The sequence below is a fragment of the Leucoraja erinacea genome, chromosome 14, assembly GCF_028641065.1.
Source record: "Leucoraja erinacea ecotype New England chromosome 14, Leri_hhj_1, whole genome shotgun sequence".
NCBI lineage: Eukaryota > Metazoa > Chordata > Chondrichthyes > Rajiformes > Rajidae > Leucoraja > Leucoraja erinaceus.
The window spans coordinates 55,196,461-55,215,387 of record NC_073390.1 but is presented as its reverse complement, the minus strand read 5'-3'; the positions used below and the strand labels follow the sequence as shown (position 1 = coordinate 55,215,387).

The 18,927-nt window shown below is 40.3% G+C and overlaps 2 protein-coding genes across 7 annotated transcripts in view; one reads left to right on the top strand and one right to left on the bottom strand.

Moving 5' to 3' along the window:
• Nucleotides 1–18,927, bottom strand: part of gigyf2 (GRB10 interacting GYF protein 2) — a 114,286-nt gene that overhangs the window by 59,648 nt on the left and 35,711 nt on the right. For 2 of the 6 annotated variants that reach the window (XM_055646466.1, XM_055646470.1), the window contains exons 7-10: nucleotides 17,914–17,954; nucleotides 17,229–17,312; nucleotides 7,082–7,180; nucleotides 814–1,026 (exon numbers count right to left, since the gene is read on the bottom strand). In XM_055646466.1, the coding sequence (XP_055502441.1) occupies nucleotides 814–1,026; nucleotides 7,082–7,180; nucleotides 17,229–17,312; nucleotides 17,914–17,954 (437 nt within the window). The remainder of the gene's footprint in view (nucleotides 1–813; nucleotides 1,027–7,081; nucleotides 7,181–17,228; nucleotides 17,313–17,913; nucleotides 17,955–18,927) is intronic. The other 4 variants (XM_055646467.1, XM_055646469.1, XM_055646468.1 and 1 more) reach the window with 4 other exon arrangements.
• Nucleotides 8,967–12,259, top strand: kcnj13 (potassium inwardly rectifying channel subfamily J member 13). The gene is made up of 2 exons (XM_055646472.1): nucleotides 8,967–10,879; nucleotides 11,265–12,259. Exons 1-2 carry the CDS (start codon nucleotides 10,402–10,404, stop codon nucleotides 11,879–11,881), a joined length of 1,095 nt encoding a protein of 364 aa, XP_055502447.1. The 5' UTR covers nucleotides 8,967–10,401; the 3' UTR covers nucleotides 11,882–12,259.

Below are 18,927 nucleotides of genomic sequence, written 5' to 3'. Positions count from 1 at the left end.
CGGTAAGCTAAAAATGCTAGACTGCATGTAACATTGTTCAATAGAGCATCATCACGCAAGTATCAATATAAGTGATTGCTGTCACTGTCAATGGCCCCTTGCAATGAAACTGAGGCTGCATTTTTTGGAGACAACAGTGTCTAATTATTGGAGGCAGTTACATGGAAACTTTACCCAGACTGTTCTTTTCTGAGATTGCTTTCTCTCAAGTTCCAAAGCAATTTTTAAGTAGTCCCCTAGTTTCCAAGCAAAATTGTGTTATATACAATTTGGCCAACATAATACATATATTATTCCCCAATTCATTAAATGCGTTATTTCTAATTAGTGTTATATAAACACACATTATAGTAGAAGTAACTGTTTCATAAAACCTGAAACTTCAAATTGTGAGGTAAGAACCATCATCCCATGTATAGAGAGATAATGAGCTAATAGAACCAAGCCAATTGGGATGATTTATTAACCTTTTTGCAAGGAGCATAAAACAAGCTGAATGCAACAGATTAGTAGAATGGGGTATAATTTTTATCATCTTTCTTCAAATATTATTAAGTTTATTATTATTGGTCTGGATTTAACAATAAAGTAGCTTTACAGCCTAGCCAATTATGTTCACTGTTCTTGCTACTGTTGGTTAAAAGTTCACCGATTTTAGACGAGCTTTAAATTTATTCCATTATTCATTAAAAATATGCAGTTTTCTTTGTGCCACTAATTTACTTTCACTCTTTTCACACCAACAGACCGGCATTAAGCCAAAATGTCATCATGTATCAACTGTAACATGACAGACAGCAGCCAAACCTTTACCGTTAGCAGGCCAAGAAACGTGTTCAGCTCTCACACCTGGACTATGAGGTTGCCATCTATCACCTTCTCGACGAGGCCCTGCTAAACGCCAACCTCCATCATCATCCTCACCATTCTGTTCATCTCTGCAAACCCGCCAGTTCTCACTCTCAGAACGCGTAAATTCGTGTTTTCTTGTGGTTGATGTTCCCATTTCTTCAAAAGTCGGTCTCACTATATAAGAAAAATATTTTTTTAGTCTATTAAAATAGAAAATGGATGGAACTCTGTAACAGTGTGATCTTCATTATAAGATTGAAACTGGACAATATTGTGCCATGCCAATGCATTCTACCCAATATAGGATTTCAAAAATAAAATGGAATCAATTTCCTTAATGCAAGTTGATTAAAGCAAAGATTGGTATGCAACTCCAGAATACAAGTCCTGTAGCACCAACGTAGCCATTCCTAATAATTACCAGAAACTACTCAGGAGCATTGGATAAGTGTGACACACCTTGCAAGCTTAAATTCAGATGACACGTGAATAATAGCTATCCTTCTGGAAGAATTACACACTGATTATCTGACACTCAACACCATCTACAATGCATAGAGAGGGCAGGTTATTTTCAACCCAAGGCCAAGAATAGATACTAGATGAAAATTCTTCTCTTTAGAATCAACAAACAATTTTTAAATGTATTAATTTTCATACTGTGTTAGGTTACTTAAAATAATTTACACCCTCTGGCTGCCACCCTGCAAATATCTTTTGATAAATTATTACAGAAAAGAAAACAACTGAAGGGAAAAGAGACATTGATATGAATAGACATGACTTTGAGAAAAATAAGGTGTATCACTGCTGTTTGGGAGATTCAAAAGCAATTAACTAATGCAACCCATTTCATTATTATCCAAACCAGTAGAACCAAGTTATATGCTCCGCATTGGAATCAAAACTAATCTTGATAAAGAGAATTTCAGTAAGCCATGGAAAAGACAGCATTGATTATTTTCATTTGAATCATAAATCACTTACAAAATACACGGAGATTGCCGAGTTATAGCAACATACCAATAAAAACAAGGCAGACAAGGCAGATTGATGAGCTAGACATGGTGCAGGAAACAAGGTGTCAGATACATGAGCCATTGGAACCAGTTCTAAAGCAGATCGGGGTTGAACAATGACCACATCAAAGTCAAAGTAGCCTTTATTGTCATTCAGATCTTTCGGTCTGAACAAAATTTAGTCATACATATAATAAAAATGACAAAAACACACAAAAACACAAATTTAACATCCACCACAGTGAGTTCACCAGGCACCTCCTCACTGTGATGGAAGGCAAAAATCTTAAAATCCTCGTCTCTTCCCTCCTTGTTCTCCCTCTGCTCCGAGGCAACCTGAGAGCTCCCGACGCGGGTCGCCGCTGCCGCAGGAACGCCTCAGCTCCGATGTCAGGTCACTGCTGCCGCTGCAACGCAACAGTTCCGATGTCGGGACGGGTCGCCACTGCCGCTGGCTCCGGAACGCCACAGCTCCGATGTTGCCGCTGGAACGCCACAGCTCCGTTGTCGGGTCGCCGCTGGAACGCTGCCCCAGCTCCGAAGCCGCCAGCTCCGCTATTAGGCCTCGGCGCAGATGGAGGCGGACACGTGCATTAGGGTTAGGGTTAGGGTTACCTTACCTTAGGCTAACCGTAACCCTAACCCCGAAGGAAGAGACCAAAGACACGTTTCCCCCCCCCCCCCCCCCCCCCCAACACACACACACACAACACAACAAAATAAAACCAAAAATTAACCAAAACAGGACAAAAGAACAAACAATAAAAGAAAAAACAACGGACTGCAGGCGAGCCGCAGCTGCCAAGGCAGAGCCGCCATCCCGCACATGGGATGGTTCACCAGTCTACCTGATGGTGGGATTTATGTAAGTCGACAGCACAATGATGTAAGCCACAGTAAAGAGAGAGCAGTCACTTGGACTACAGCAGGAAGTGGTAGAGCTTGATGTGGCTCAATTAAAGGGTGGGACTCGGCACTTTATAACAAGGATAAAAGGTTTTGTGAAAAGCCTGGCAGTATAGTTTCAGAAAGTCTTCTAGAAAGAGGGCATCATTTAGGGGATAAATATAGAATACACGGTAGGCAGTCAAGAAGCAAGAAATGTTATCACACTGCTGGAGGTATTTTGCAGAGCAGAAATAATAGCAGATAGATGAGGGCGGAAAAATTTCAGTTGCGTACAAAAATTATAGAATGCGCCTAAGAAACCTTGCCTTACAGAAAATACTTTATAAAAATAACTGTCAAGCGAAAAAGGGGCAGTGTTTCAGACTCGCAACAACAAACAGCGCTTTCTCCGGACCGCCGCCACCGACAGAACACGCTCAGCTCAGTCACCGTGGGGCTCCTTCCCCTCCCCTCTCAAATGCTGCTCCTTGTTATTGGTGGTGGCTTTGTCTGCTCCACGCTCGACTACCACCGCCTGCTTCTCCCGGCGCTCTGTCCTGTTGGCCTCTACCCCCCCCCCCCCCCACACCTGCCGCCTCCTCCTCCTCTCTTGGAGTCGGCGACATCCTCCACCTTAGAGGTGACAGCAGGTGAGAAGGGAGGGAGCCCCACGGTGACCAAGCATGTCCAGTCATTGACAGGACAGGTGACATTGGAACCCTTCCTCAGACTGATTCAGTCGACTGAGTTACTCTAGCACATGGTGTTCTTTCACCTTAAAACCAGGGGCTGATGCCACTGGTCTGCACCAGCGAGCCCTTCTTCACTGGTTCACACGGCTGTGTGATTTTCAGCAATTTTAAGCTGCAACTTGATACTTGATAAGGTGGGATATTTCTCCGTGGAACAAAGAGTCTTCAGAGACATACAGCACTGTCCATAATGTTTGGGATAAAGACCCGTCACTTACTTATTTGCCTCTGTACTCCACAATTTGAGATTAGTAATAGAAAAAAAAAAATCACATGTAGTTAAAGTGCACATTGTCAGATTTTAATAAAGGCCATTTTTATACATTTTGGTTTCACCATGTTGTAATTACAGCTGTGTTTATACATAGCCCCCATTTCAGGACACCATAATGTTTGGGACACAGCGATGCCATGTAAATGAAAGTAATCATGTTTAGTATTGTGTTGCATATCCTATGCATGCAATGACTGCTTGAAGTCTGCGATTCATGGACATCACCAGTTGCTGGGTGTCTTCTCTGCTGATGCTCTGCCAGGCCTGTATTGCAGCCATCTTTAGCTTATGCTTGTTTTGAGGGCTAGTAGCCTTCAGATTTCTCTTCAGCATATAAAAGGCATGCTCAATTGGGTTCAGATCGGGTGATTGACTTGGCCACTCATGAACTGAGCATTTTTTAGCTTTGAAAAACTCATTTTTTCTGCTTTAGCGCTGTGTTTGGGATCATTGTCTTGCTGTAGAATGAACCGCCGGTCAATGAGTTTTGAAGAATTGTTCGAACTTGAGCAGGCAAACGCCTCCGTTGCCATGCGGTGAGAACGGAGAGGTTGAGAAGGAGTTTCTTCCCAGAGGCAATTCGGACTGCAAACGCCTATCTCACCAGGGACTAACTCTACAGAACGTTTTTCCTTCCATTATTTATTATGAAAAAGAATATGTGTGTTATGATTGTGTTTATAATTTGTTTGGTTGTTTTGTTGTTTGTCTTTTGCACAAAAGTCCGCGAGCATTGCCACTTTCATTTCACTGCACATCTCGTATGTGTATGTGACAAATAAACTTGACTTGACTTAAGATAGGATGTGTCTATACACTTCAGAATTAATTATGCTTCTACCATCAGCAGTTGTATCATCAATGAAGATAAGTGAGCCAGTACCTTCAGCAGCCATACATGCCCAGGCCATAACACCCCCACCACCATGTTTCACAGATGAGGTGGTATGCTTTGTATCTTGGGCAGTTCCTTCTCTCCTCCATACTTTGTTCTTGCCATCACTCTGATACAAGTTACTCTTCGTCTCATCTGTCCACAAGACCTTCTTCCAGAACTGTGGTTGCTCTTTTAAGTACTTCTTGGCCAACTGTAACCTGGCCATCCTATTTTTGCGGCTAACCAGTGGTTTGCATCTTGCAGTGTAGCTTCTGTATTTCTGTTCATGAAGTCTTCTGCGGACAGTGGTCATTGACAAATCCACACCTGACTCTTCAGGAGTGTTTCTGATCTGTCGGACACGAGTTTGAGGATTTTTCTTTATTATTGAGAGAATTATTCTGTCATCAGCGGTGGAGGTCTTCCTTGGCCTGCCAGTCCCTTTGCGATTAGTAAGCTCACCAGTGCTTTATTTCTTCTTAATGATGTTCCAAACAGTTGATTTTGGTAAGCCCAAGGTTTGGCTGATATCTCTCACAGTTTTATTATTGTTTTTCAGTCTCATAATGGCTTCTTTGACTTCCATTGGTATAACTTTGGTCCTCATGTTGATATACAGCAATAAAAGTTTCCAAAGGAGATGGAAAGACTAGGTGCTGAGAGCTCTTTTATACCTGCATTAAGGTGGGAATTAAACACACCTGAGCAATTAAAAACATCTGTGAAGCCATGTGCCCCAAACATTACGGTGCCCTGAATTGGGGGAGACTATGTATAAACACAGCTGCAATTTCTACATGGTGAAACCAAAATGTATAAAAATGGCCTTTAATAAAATCTGACAACGTGCATGTTAACCACGTGATTTTTATCTTCATAGAGTCTGGGTCTGTCGATGCCAAAATGACAGGTACATTGCAATGAATGGGAACCACTCAATTATTTTTGTTTCATTTGACGATAAGGATTGCACAAAGCAACTATTGAATAACCAAACACGTTAACAATGAGATGTCACTGATGGTTAGGATTAGTCTTTGATAGTTGTGGATTTGTATTTCCTCAATTTATACAAACTTCAGTAAGATTTTCAAAATATCAAATTTTAAATTTAAATTTTTGTTTTTGCATTCCATCCTCAATTTTCCTCACTGCATGCTTCAGATTCTATTTTGCTTTCTACAGCTATATGAAATGGACTTCAATTTTTCCTAGGTTTACTTGAAAATCGTTATATCCATTTCCTGTGTTGCATCATAGGCAATTTAGATTTTTTGGGCACAACGGCTTTTCAGTTAAAGGACAAAGAATAACCAACAGGGACTCTTTAATGTCCTGATGCAGCAAACTCTAACCCACTGCCCTAATCGATTCCACAGTCTTAATGCTGAACAGCATGTGTGTGTTTTTAGATTTGATGTTAATATAACCATATAACAATTACAGCACGGAAACAGGCCATCTCGACCCTTCTAGTCCGTGCCGAACACATATTCTCCCCTAGTCCCATACACCTGCGCTCAGACCATAACCTTCCATTCCCTTCCCGTCCATATAACTATCCAATTTATTTTTAAATGATAAAAACGAACCTGCCTCCACCACCTTCACTGGAAGCTCATTCCACACAGCCACCACTCTCTGAGTAAAGAAGTTCCCCCTTATGTTACCCCTAAACTTCAGTCCCTTAATTCTCAAGTCATGTCCCCTTGTTTGAATCTTCCCTGCTCTCAGTGGGAAAAGCTTTTCCACGTCAACTGTGTCTATCCCTCTCATCATTTTAAAAACCTCTATCAAGTTCCCCCTTAACCTTCTGCGCTTAATATATGCTCAGAGAATGCCATAGGCTGGAACTACAAGAATTTCTACTTGTAAATTATTAGGACTAAAGTACTAGGATCACAAACTCAAATCCTCAATGAATGTTTAGCTAGAGACAGAAAACAAACATTTTACAGTTTTACCAAATGTTACATGCAAGACTTTCAAGTATGCATTTTGGCATACACCAAGAAAGTTACAGACAAAATAATTGCACTATACAAACCATTAATTAAGTATTGGAGCACCTAAATTTTACAATATATATTATGTTTAACGGCACCTATTTATGCCTTGGAATTTTGATCAAAGTTTCTGGCTCGCATCTTCACTATGACAGACAAGGGCAAACAAAAATAGGAAGCAACACAGTCAGAATTATATAAAAAGGCTACAAGGTCACCCATTCCTTGTATTTTCTGCAAGTATGGAAAGTAGGAAAATTGTGGGCTTAAGACAATTAATAAAATCACCCAATGAAAATTTCCGAGACTAACAACAAAAACCAGGTATCCTCCCCTAGGCAATATCACTATGTCTATTGTGTAGATTCTAATTTTCTACATAAGGTGGCAAACTTGAGTTGCAAATCAATTACCTGCTATCATCTCAACTGAATTCTTCTTTCTATTTATCTCCATGGGCAAACTGCAACTGAATGTATTGAACACTGATTCGCCAATCTCTATCTTTTTGCCTAGAAATAAAATAATAAAAAAATCAACTGTGTCCTCAAAAGTCCATGAAAGTTACAACGACAAATGCAGGCTAATGGCAACACTGAGCTCAATTAATCAAACATTGCCAAATAATAAAATTTGAAATGTGTCAAGACGACAAACACTTTAAATGCTATGTTTCAACCAATACTATTGCACAATTATTGCAGTATTCACATCAGGTTATCAAAGTAATCTTACAACAAGAATAATAGAATAAAAACATTTTTATTTTTACTGATCCAATTTGGGAAAAGTACTGGAGTCTGATGGAATGAATCCTGGAAATGTAGAGGGAATAGCGAAGGCTTTGACACCAATTTTACATCCCTGAATACAAAAACTGTGTCAAAGAACTCTAAAACTGGCAATGTTTGAAAAGGGGATAAACTTGGTAACAATTGACTAGGTAACCCAATATCAGTAGCAGGTAGGCTCCAAGGGGCCATCATGATAAAATGTATTGCCAGACTTTGGAACATACTCTTTTCCTTCAATGCTTATAGTAATCAAAATGGAGTTATTTATTACACTGTTGTTTGTGGAAGTACAAAGTATAAATAGGATGTCATGATTCTTACATCAGAATAGGAATTACACCAGAAGTACTTCACTAGTGAGTGGTAAAAAAACCAATTTGGAATAACCAGGGTTGTGAAAGCTTTTATAAAAATATTCAGTTGTCTTTGTATTTTAATTTCCACAAATATGTGCTATAGTCATCATGTCTGGCCTTGTATCTGGCCTTACATTAATTTTATATAGATTTATATAATAGAAACTATATAGATTTGCATTCTTTTTGCACATTTCAGGTTTACAATTAGTCTCTGGCTATGAATATTCCCTCACAATTGCAATGAGGAGGCACCTTTCATTAAATGGTGAGTGAGATCAATTTTGATTGTGCCTTTTGTCATGTGACACATCTAAGAAACTCTTTGCTCCAACCCATCAAATAGTGCCAAGCATTTTCTACAACTGAAGCGGATATATTCCTCTAACCTAAATGTAACTTAGCGAGCTGGAAGTATTATAAATAGTTCTAACAAAGCATAGAAAAGGTCTGCTACCTCCGATGAGAAATATTTCATCAAAAGCAATGTACTTTACTTGGGGTTGGGTTATGTGTTGCAATGACCTGGGATGTGATGCTGTGGAGAATTCTCCAACGAGCACATGAGCTAACATCAAGAACAAAACCAGACAAGTCTTCCGAATTGAGGCCTTTTAATTGGCCACCTGCAGGCAAAATGACAGATCATATTAGTTTGAAGAGGAAGCAGCAGATCAGGTTCCAGATTCCGCATTGTTGGCTTTTGTAATTCTATAATAAAGATTACCACAGAGTGAACACTACCTTATCTTCACATCCAGTCAAATAGACATTTTTGTTCAACGATATAACAGCAATCCAAATTTACATTCAACAAGAAGACTCTGGCAAAACTTTCATATTCTGGTAAGTCCCTAGTATTATAAAATATTAATTTACTCGGGGTTTACCTCTTTTTATAATACTGCATGATGTTAACTAACAAAAAAGTAATTTTCTCTGCCCTATAATTTCTCATTTTAAGATTTAAGAAGTCATAAAGTCATCAGATTTTATAACGTAATTATAAAAGCATATTTAAGCACAGATTCACTTCTTGACTAAGTTTGATTTTGTCTACAACATCCCATGTACCATAGCAAAATAAAATTTACAGCAACTTCCAATTGCAAGGTGAAAAATGTGTTTAATTTTGAAATGTAATCATATTCTAACCAAGTAAATAAATTAACTACATACCAACTTTAAATAATTAAATTATGTGTTTATAGCCAAGTGAATGCATTGTATTACATTGTCTGAGACACACTTTTTAATGAGGCGCATTTCACCAGGAAATTAAAATAATCTTAATTATTCCAAACATCTGAAGCTGCCTTCTCTTTCGCAAGTTGTTAGTTAGATTTTAAGTGCATCAATACTTAAAACAAGAATTCTAAGCTAATCTGTTTCAATAAAAACAGCCGTGAATAGTATGGCATATAAAATTAAAGGAAGAATTATCTTTAAGTAAAACTGCAGTCTTGCTTCCCTCATAGGTCTGTGAAACTGAAGGCAATCCATACATTCAAGATTTATTCTTTGATCAAAGTACCTCAAAGAACTCGAAATTTCTGGTATCATAAGCTTAATTTGTTGGTCTAAGATAAAACTGGAAAATTAAACTATGTGGAAAATTACAATTGAATGACCAGATGATCAATGATATGTTTTGCTGTTTAAACCAAACAGCCATTTTCTCCCAACTATATCAAGAGAGAAAATGCAATTCTGAAATCAACTACTAATCTGCACTTACACCACAGAGCAAATAAATTCAACCATTGTCTTTTAGTGAACTACTTTAGTGAACAAAACCCAAGATTAGCAAACTAAGACATGATTACAAGTCAGACCCTTATTCCAAACTGAAAGTTACAATATTAAACCGTTCAAAAAAGCTGCACTAAATATGTATATTATTTTTCCACCGGATTAAAATACTCCCATGATGTTTTTTTTCCAAATTAAATTCTGTCTAAATGAACAGCAGGGATACGTTTACATACAAACTGGGCTGCGCAATATACTTTACTTTGTCACGGTTCACCTAAATCCCAATATACCGCCTATGTCCTACAATGAACAATTGTTAAATCTCTACTATGTTTCAAAGTCTGAAGACTCAGCCAAACTGATAAATAGAAAATGGATAATAGAAGGAAACTGCAGTCGATAGGAACACGCAGCTACAATACATCATCCCAACAATAACAAGATACCATCCCAGCCACTTTGAAATGTAGGACATTATTTGCAATAAATTCAATTTCTTTCACATTTAAAATATTGCAATGTGAATTCCAAGGAGTTTGTATATCCCTACTTAACAAATTAATTAACATGGAAAACCAAACTTTCTGCTGACTATTAGAAACTGAAAGCGGTATGGGATCTCTCTTCCAGGATGGAGTTGCTTGCTTAATAGTAAAGACTAAAGGTTATTCAGTTAAAAGTTAAATGATTAATCCTGCAAATCCATAGCACACATGAGTAATTGCTAACGGCAAATACAGATAATGTGATGACAATTAAGCCTCCACTAGTTGAGAACACTCACATTCTGGCAATATGTTCTGCAGCTAACCCAACAGGGGAGAAACAATGGGCATCGTTTTTAACAATAGTGACGAAAAGGACACTTCTCCACTTATAGGCGCACGGTACAAAAGAATTGTCACAAAGGATGGCCGCAGTAACCTCAAGATAGAAGCCCTTCCTGGAAAAAGCATTGAACACCTGAAAGATATCTGGTCGATCTTGGTGGAAATGAGATGGCGTTGGATGTTACTGACTTTCTCGGGAGCTTTCGTGGTTCACTGGCTCTTCTTTGCGTGCTTTTGGTATTTATTGGCATACACACATGGCGATTTAGATGTGTTGGATCATAGCAACCCACCAGAAAACCATACCATCTGTGTGAAATATATTGACAGCTTCACAGCAGCCTTCTCGTTCTCACTGGAAACTCAGCTTACAATTGGTTATGGAACCATGTACCCTGATAGTGATTGTCCAGCTGCCATTGCTCTCCTTGCAGTCCAAATGCTGTTGGGACTTATGGTGGAAGCATTAATTACAGGTAATTATTTTTTTGAAAAAGTATAATTTGGGGGAAGTACTGCAATGAATTTTAGTATATCAACATGTAAGTTTATCATAGTCAGTAACTAAATTGTCAGCAGCTATCAAAATATTATTAAAAAATTGAGATGTGTAAGGTATATTTGAGAGAAATTCAAAAATTGTGGTGTTAAACAAAAAAAACGTACTTTAAAGAACCTAAAAAAAATCAATTCCTATTGAATGGATAGAGAACTCCAGCAGTTATTTCAATTTCATATCACAGAACACAAAAATTCTTACTCAAGTATTAAGCATAGATTATTGAAGTCCTGATATCTAATGCACTTTAACATGCTTGCTCTAGGAAGTTTATTAACAGACTATCTTTTATTTTTAAACAGGCGCCTTTGTGGCAAAGATTGCCAAACCAAAGCTGAGAGCAACTGCAATTAAATTTAGTTACTTTGCTACTGTAGCACAACATGAAGGGGAACCATGCCTGATGTTTAGAATAGCCAACATATGGCAAAGTCCATTAACAAATGTTAAAGTGGCTGCCATTTTATACCAAGAGTATAAAACTCTACATCTTTTGCAGAAGAACATCAATTTCCGCATTGACCATTTGAACTCTAATAAATGCCCTTACCTCATCTTTCCATTGATGTTCTATCACTCCATCAATCAATATAGTCCTCTCTATCCATTGGTTCAAGGAAAGATGCCACCATACTACGAGATAGTAATTTTTTTGTCAGCAGAACAGGAAGGTACTGGAGAGACTTGCCAGAAGAGAACCTCTTATACCTCTGAAGAAATTAAACTCAACCAACAGTTTGCTCCTGTGATAAGCTGCACTTCAAAAGGGTACTACAAAATTAATATGAACAACTTCGACAAGACAATCCCAGGATTTCCTGTACTATTTAATACAAGGGAGGCAAAGCAGAATGATTTTGTTGTCAACTTCAACAGTGATCATGTTGATACTATGCTATTCCATGACAGCGCCGTTTGAATAACTATTAACTTTGATATAAACAACGCCAACTGGAATATTGAATATATTTCTGAAATTGTTTGAGGAAAATATACTGTTTAACATGTAAAAACTGAACAAGGTTTGAAGATTGCATTATCAAAACAAGTGACAAATTACAATCCTAAATGAAAACCAACCAGCCCGTCTTCTGAAGGACAAAATATAAAAGCATAACATGGAACCAAATAACCAGATTTGAAATGCAAAGGATCAACTTCTATACACAATTTATTTAACCCAGCATCAACAGAGATTCCACTGGTCTGATCGGCAGTGCTTTATTGTGCTCATGATATGTGTTGGCAAGAGACTCAAGAAATGAACATGATATCTAACAAATTCAGTTAAACACACAAAGGAAAATCATTTTCATGTAGGACATCATTTCTGTTATGAGGCACAGCTAAAGTAAAATATATAATTGTTTCATAAAATAGCAAACTCCTTGATCTACACTGTTACAAGTCATAGATAACAAATATTCAGTATTTTGTTTCCTCAAGTTGTGAGTTTTGCTAATATTGTTTTGTTACTGCAGCTAACTTAGGAAAATGCCAAGAGCCATGAAATATTATTTGTATCTTTGATCTTTGTATCTTCAAAATAGAAGTTCAGCAGAATATATAACATAAGAATAGTGATTATTACACAGCACTTTTGTCTTGAAGAAAGTTACATACCAATAGTTAGTCTGTTAATGACTAATGACTAGAATACAGAGAGATTTGATGGTATACATTGCCTTTCAACTAGATGTATACTTGAAATCCCTCTCACTTCTACTTTGCTACTGCACGTAAACCATGGTGTTCCTAGTTTCACACCAGCCAGCAAATACAATTCCTTAATACTTTTACTTTCCATGAGCATAAATCGTTCAAAAATGCCTGTCAATTATGAAAGGATGAAAGGAAAAAACCCGCAGAAGCTGGAAATCTGAAACAGAAACTACATCTATATCTCATTGTAACAGCATTGTTATTTGCCCTCTTTCTTGCTCTCTCTATTTATATCTACTCTCCAGACAGATTAGCTGTAATTGATAAACTTTTACCAGTCTCTCTTCGTTGGCACCGGCTGATGTTATCCATTTTTCTTCAGTCTCCACTCCACCCTACACATCCCAATTCTACATTTACCTAGTTCTGATGAAAGATATTTAACATGAAATATTAATTGTTTATCTGTTCATATATGGTGCCTGATCCAAGTATTTCTATATATATTTATAGAGTTGCTACATGAATACTGCAAACTGACATTAATTTACTTGCATCCAGATTCCTTAAAGCATAATTGATATATCAAACAAAATATATGATTCAATAACTGGATGTATTATACTAACAAAAAATTAAATTGCATGACAGTAAAGGAACAAATTTGTAAATAAATGAAGATTGAAACTTTTTCCTTCATGTGTGGACTTAAAATTATTTACTCAGAACCATCTAAAGATGCTAGCAAAGCTCAGCATATCGGACAGCATCAAAGAGCACATATTCTTCTGATGAATGGTCATTTACCAGAATTATTAATTTCAGCCCACCTTTTCCATACCGAATGTGGTCCATCTATGCTAATCTTCTCATTAAACCATGTAACCCTATATGCCTTTCTTATCCAAGTACCAGCAAAAAATTATTTTAGACATTGTAATCTGCCTCCATCACTTCCTCTGGCAGCTCATTCCAAATATTTAGCACCATGCCAAACCAATTTTGAATCCAGTTTGTCACATACCACTAATCCTTTGTGCCTTAACCTTTTGGACCAGCCTACCATGTGGGACCTTATCCAAAGTTTTATTGGTTGATGTAAATCACTCCCCAATTTTCTTAATTAACTCCTCAAAAAATGTCAGATTTGCGAGATATGCTCTCCGACAAAGGCCTGCTGACTCCAAATCAGTCCCTGCCTTTCTGAGCAAACAAAAATGGCATCCTCCAATCTTCACCAACAATTTCCTTACCAGTGATGTAATGCTTACCAACCTATACTTTTTGAGGCTTATCCCTATCACATTTTTTGAATAAGGGAACATTAGCTATTCTCCATTGATTTGATATCACATCTATGGGTAACAAAAATTCAATAATCTTCCTCAGAACCACAGCAATCCACTCCCTTGCTTCCCTTAATATACTGGGATAGATCCTGTCAGGATCTAAGAATTTATCCACCCTAATATGTTCCACTATTTCTAGCTCTTTCCCTTCCTTGATTCGGACGTGCGTCAGATTCAGACGTGCTTCAGATTATCATTGTCCCTCCCGAAACGTTCCAGTCCCGTTGACGAATACAAATTAGAAGTATTCATTTAAGATCTTTGCTCGTGCCCCCTAGTTCCAAGCATAAATTATCCCTTTGGTCCCTGAAGGACTCATTCATCCTTAGCTACCATTTGTAATAGGTTGTAATGCACTTACAAAAAAGGTGTTAGGATTCTCCTTATTCCTACTTCCCATGGCGTTCTTTTGGCCTACTAACCTCAATTATCTTCTATATCCCCAAAAACCTCAAGAGACTCATTCAATACCCGATATCCTTCCTTAACCAAACCCCCCCCCCCCCCCCCCAGCTAATCCTGGAGATTGAACACATATCCAGAAACAGTATGGATTACAAGATTGTTAAAAAGCCTCTCTCTTCAAATCTTGATAATTAGTATGTGGAGTATCTGCATTTCAGTGAGAACATCTTTCAGGCCATCTCATGCAGCCACAAATCAAATTTCACGGAAGCTTTACTAATTGTTGCCACAAGGATGAATCTTAATGCATCAGCTTTCTTCAAGACTGGAACTGTTACTTGCAACATCTTACAGTTTGTCATCCATTGTTACACAAGGCGGGTTTATGACATACACGGTTCTGAGCATATTTAACCATCTCTTGACTGAATACAGCAGTCAGGATAAATATGCAGCTTTATGAAAACTGCAGGTATCTCCAATGACTACACACTTTGTGCAGTCCGCAGCAACTTAGAAATGCATTGCAACCAGAAGGGCTACCATTTCCTTGGTGGCACGATGAAAGTCTATGCCCATATCTTCATTCATAGTATTGCCTTCAATCTGAAACATTCCAGTGTCATTGGCTTTAGAACTAACATAACAAACCAAAGGGGACTCAACTTGATGACAAAGGCAGACACAAAATACCGGAGTAACTCAGCGGGTGAGGCAGCATCTCTGGAGAGCAGGAATGGGTGATGTTTCGGGTCGAGACCTTTCTTCAGACAGATGTCGGGACAAAGACAGAATATAGTCTGAGACAGTAAGACTAGTGAGAGGACTGGGAAGGGGAAGGGAATGGAGAGAGAAAGCAAGGGCAATATGAAGTTAGAGAAGTCAATGTTCATATCGCTGGGGTGTAAGCTACCCAATATGAGGTGCTGTTCCTCCAATTTGCACTGGGCCTCACTCTGACAGTGGAGGAGGTCCAGGACAGAAAGGTCAGATTGGGAATGGGAGGGGGAGTCGAAGTGCTGAGCCACCGGGAGATCAGGTAGGTTTAGAAGGACTGAGCAGAGGTGTTCAGTGAAACAATCGTCGAGCCTGCGCTCGGTCTTGCCGATGTAGAGAAGTTGACACCTGGAACAGCGAATACAGTAGATGAGGTTGGAGGTGGTGCAGGTGAACATCTACGTCACCTGGAAAGACGGTTTGGGTCCCTGGATGGAGACGAGGGGGGAGGTAAAGGGACAGGTGTTGCATCTCCTGCGGTTGCAGGGGAATGTACCTGGACAGGGGGCAGTTTGGGTGGCGACGAGTTGACCAGGGAATTCCGGAGGGACTGTTCTCTGCGGAAAGCAGAAAAGAGTGGAGATGGGATGTGGACAATAGTGGGATCCCACTGGAGGTGGCAAAAATGTTGGAGGATTATATGCTGTATGCAACGGCTGAATCAGTGCCTCCCCATCGGAGACCACGGCTTCAAGATGGTGTAGACCACAGGCCGGCGGTCGAAGATCTAAAGTCCCCGCCGCGCCGCAGCCAGAAGCACTACAGACCGCAGGGCCAGCGGTCGGAACTCCTCTCCAGGGATCCCGTGCGAGGGATCCCGCTCCGGATGGTAAGTCCCCGCCGCACCCGCGGTTAGATGTAGGCCGCGGGCCGGCGGTCGGAGCTCTTCTCCTCCGGCGTCCCCAACGAGGCATCCCAAGCTCCGGACGCCGCACCAGCTGGAGCTCTGCAGACCGCGGCTTCAGACTGCTGCGGGCCAGTGAACACAGCGCTCCCCGACGGCAACCCCCGGCGAGGGCTCGCCTGCTCCGCGATGAAAGAGTCCTCGCCGCGCCCGCAGCTGAAGCCCCGGGCGTGTCTCTGGGAAAGGCCGCACCTATCCTCGATGTCAGGCAATGGGGGAGGCGACATGGAAAAAGTTGCTTCTCTGTGCAGTAGGCGACAGAAGCGGATTCCCCCTTATCCACCCATACCACCCCACACACAAGACCCACAGAGAAACATGAAAAACACACATTGAGACACACTAAAAAAACAAAATAAGTAGAAAAAACTAACACGCAGCTGGCAGGGCTGCCGGCTCGCAGCACCCCCACTGACCAGCAAGCTTCCACTGTTAAACATGAAGCCTACTCTTTCCAAGTCCAGAATCAGCTACAGAATGCCTATAACATTTGCTGCACCCTCAACATACTGAACACCTGTAAAGGCTGCAGAATGAATTGAATGCTAAATGGCTTTCATCGGTATACTCATCCACAGAACTAGGATTCTACATAATGAGGGCTGCACAACTTTGCCGTACTACAGCCAGGGACTTTATATCATCAAGTGAAAGTTACAGAGATAGGTTGAATAAGTTAGGTCTTTATTCTCTGGAGCGCAGAAGGTTAAGGGGGGACTTGATAGAGGTATTTAAAATGATGAGAGGGATAGACAGAGTTGATGTGGACACGCTTTTCCCTTTGAGAATAGGGAAGATTCAAACAAGAGGACATGACTTCAGAATTAAGGGACAGAAGTTTAGGGGTAACATGAGGGGGAACTTCTTTACTCAGAGAGTGGTAGCGGTGTGGAATGAGCTTCCAGTGGAAGTGGTGGCGGCAGGTTCGTTGGTATCATTTAAAAATAAATTGGATAGGCATATGGATGAGAAGGGAATGGAGGGTTATGGTATGAGTACAGGCAGGTGGGACTAAGGGGAAAAAGTTGTTCGGCACGGACTTGTAGGGCCGAGATGGCCTGTTTCCGTGCTGTAATTGTTATATGGTTATATGGTACTTGCACAGCTTCTAGCTCATTCAAAAAAGTCCACAAACAGCTTCAGCTTCAGTTCAGTTAACCCAAACGTACCTGATTTTAAAGGAAACCCAGATGTAGAGAGGAAGTCATTTGGAACACCCAGGTTGGAGTGTTGGTCCTTCGGATGATTCAATCCTTAAATAAATGTGTATAGAATTTAATCACCATCTCTTAAATGCTACACAATAATATATTATGTTTGAAAACAAAATAACTTTTCTTTAACCTGATGTAACATGCAAATTCAAATGTACTTACAATGGAGGAAATTAAGGACAATAGAAACATTTTGAGATACAGCTTCAAAAATTTCAAAAATTCTTAGTTTATCATTACATTGAATAAAAGTAGGTGTTGGAAATATCTTGTTACCAAAAAGTAAATGTCAGTGCTCAGGAAAAACTTTCATCCTTTTCACATACAGTGTGAGCACAAACTAGTGCCGAGTAATGCACTGCTTCAATTCTCCATGCAGTAATTCAATCTAATCAATAAATTTGCTGTGAAATATTCTAGCATATTACCAGCAAGAAACACTACTCCAAAACCTAGTTCCACCTCTCAACCTTCCAGCATTTTAAAACATTAGATTAGGTTTTAACCCAGATTTTACAAGCGAAAGTCAATCTTTCACTTTCACCCCAAAATCCCAAAGTATATTCTGCAGTTAAAATTACATAAATCCTCCTGGAACAATTTAAAGTTAATAAGTTAATACTTTAAATGTTAAACTGACCTGGGTCTTTTCTCCCTGGTTTTTCAAACCGTCGTTCTCCTCTAGTAAAAATAAGATCATTTAAATTTATTCAAACAAATGCCAAGAGTCAATACAAAAAAATTATTCAACATTAAAACAATTGTAGTAACATACTAGACTAAGTGGGACCCGTTAGGTCCCAGTCACACGGGAGGCCTAGTTCCCCCCAACGCAACCCCTTCCCCAATGCAATATTCCACCACTCACCTGTTCCCCCAATACAACCCGTTCCCCCAAAGCAATATTCCACCACTCTGCGGAAGGGGCATGGGGGAGAGGGGGTGCCGTAGGGAGGGTGGGGGAGGGGGTGGGGGGGCTGAGGTGGAGGGATGGGTGTGGGGGAGGGGGAACCTTCAAAACCTTCATACCTTTTGTACTATTTTCACCGATCGGAACAAAACCTATTTGACTTGCAGCAGAGGAGAATGGTGAGTTAAGGGCATGTCCCACTTTACGCGACCTCATGGTCACGTTGAGGCGCACGGGCATCGAATGGCCACGCGGGCCCGGTCCCACTGAGAAGCACGGATGGGTATGGAGTTGTGCGTGACATTGCGCGGGGCTCCGAAATTTTTGTAGTGAACAAAATCTTTGCGTGCCAACGGCCTGTCGCGGAACTGACGGCCAAAGTAGGACGGGCCTGGAGCGACGCAATGACTCCGCCCCCTCTCTCTCAGCCCCCTCCTCCCCCCTCCATGTCTCTGCCCTCTCTTTCTCTCCCTGTCTCTTCCCTCTCTCTCTCCCTGTCTCTGCCCTATATCTGTCAATGCCCTCTCTCCCAGTCTCTGCCCTCTCTCTCCCTCCCTGTCTCTGCCCTCTCCCCTTCCTCTACCCTCTCTCTATCTCTCTCCGTCTCTGCCTTCTCTCTCCCTGTCTCTGCCCTCTCTCTCTCTCTGCCCTCTCTCTCTCTCTGCCCTACCACTCTACAACCCCCCTCCCTCTCTAGCCGCACCTGCGCAGTTGGGGGCTATGCATGAGTGGATAAGGCGGGGG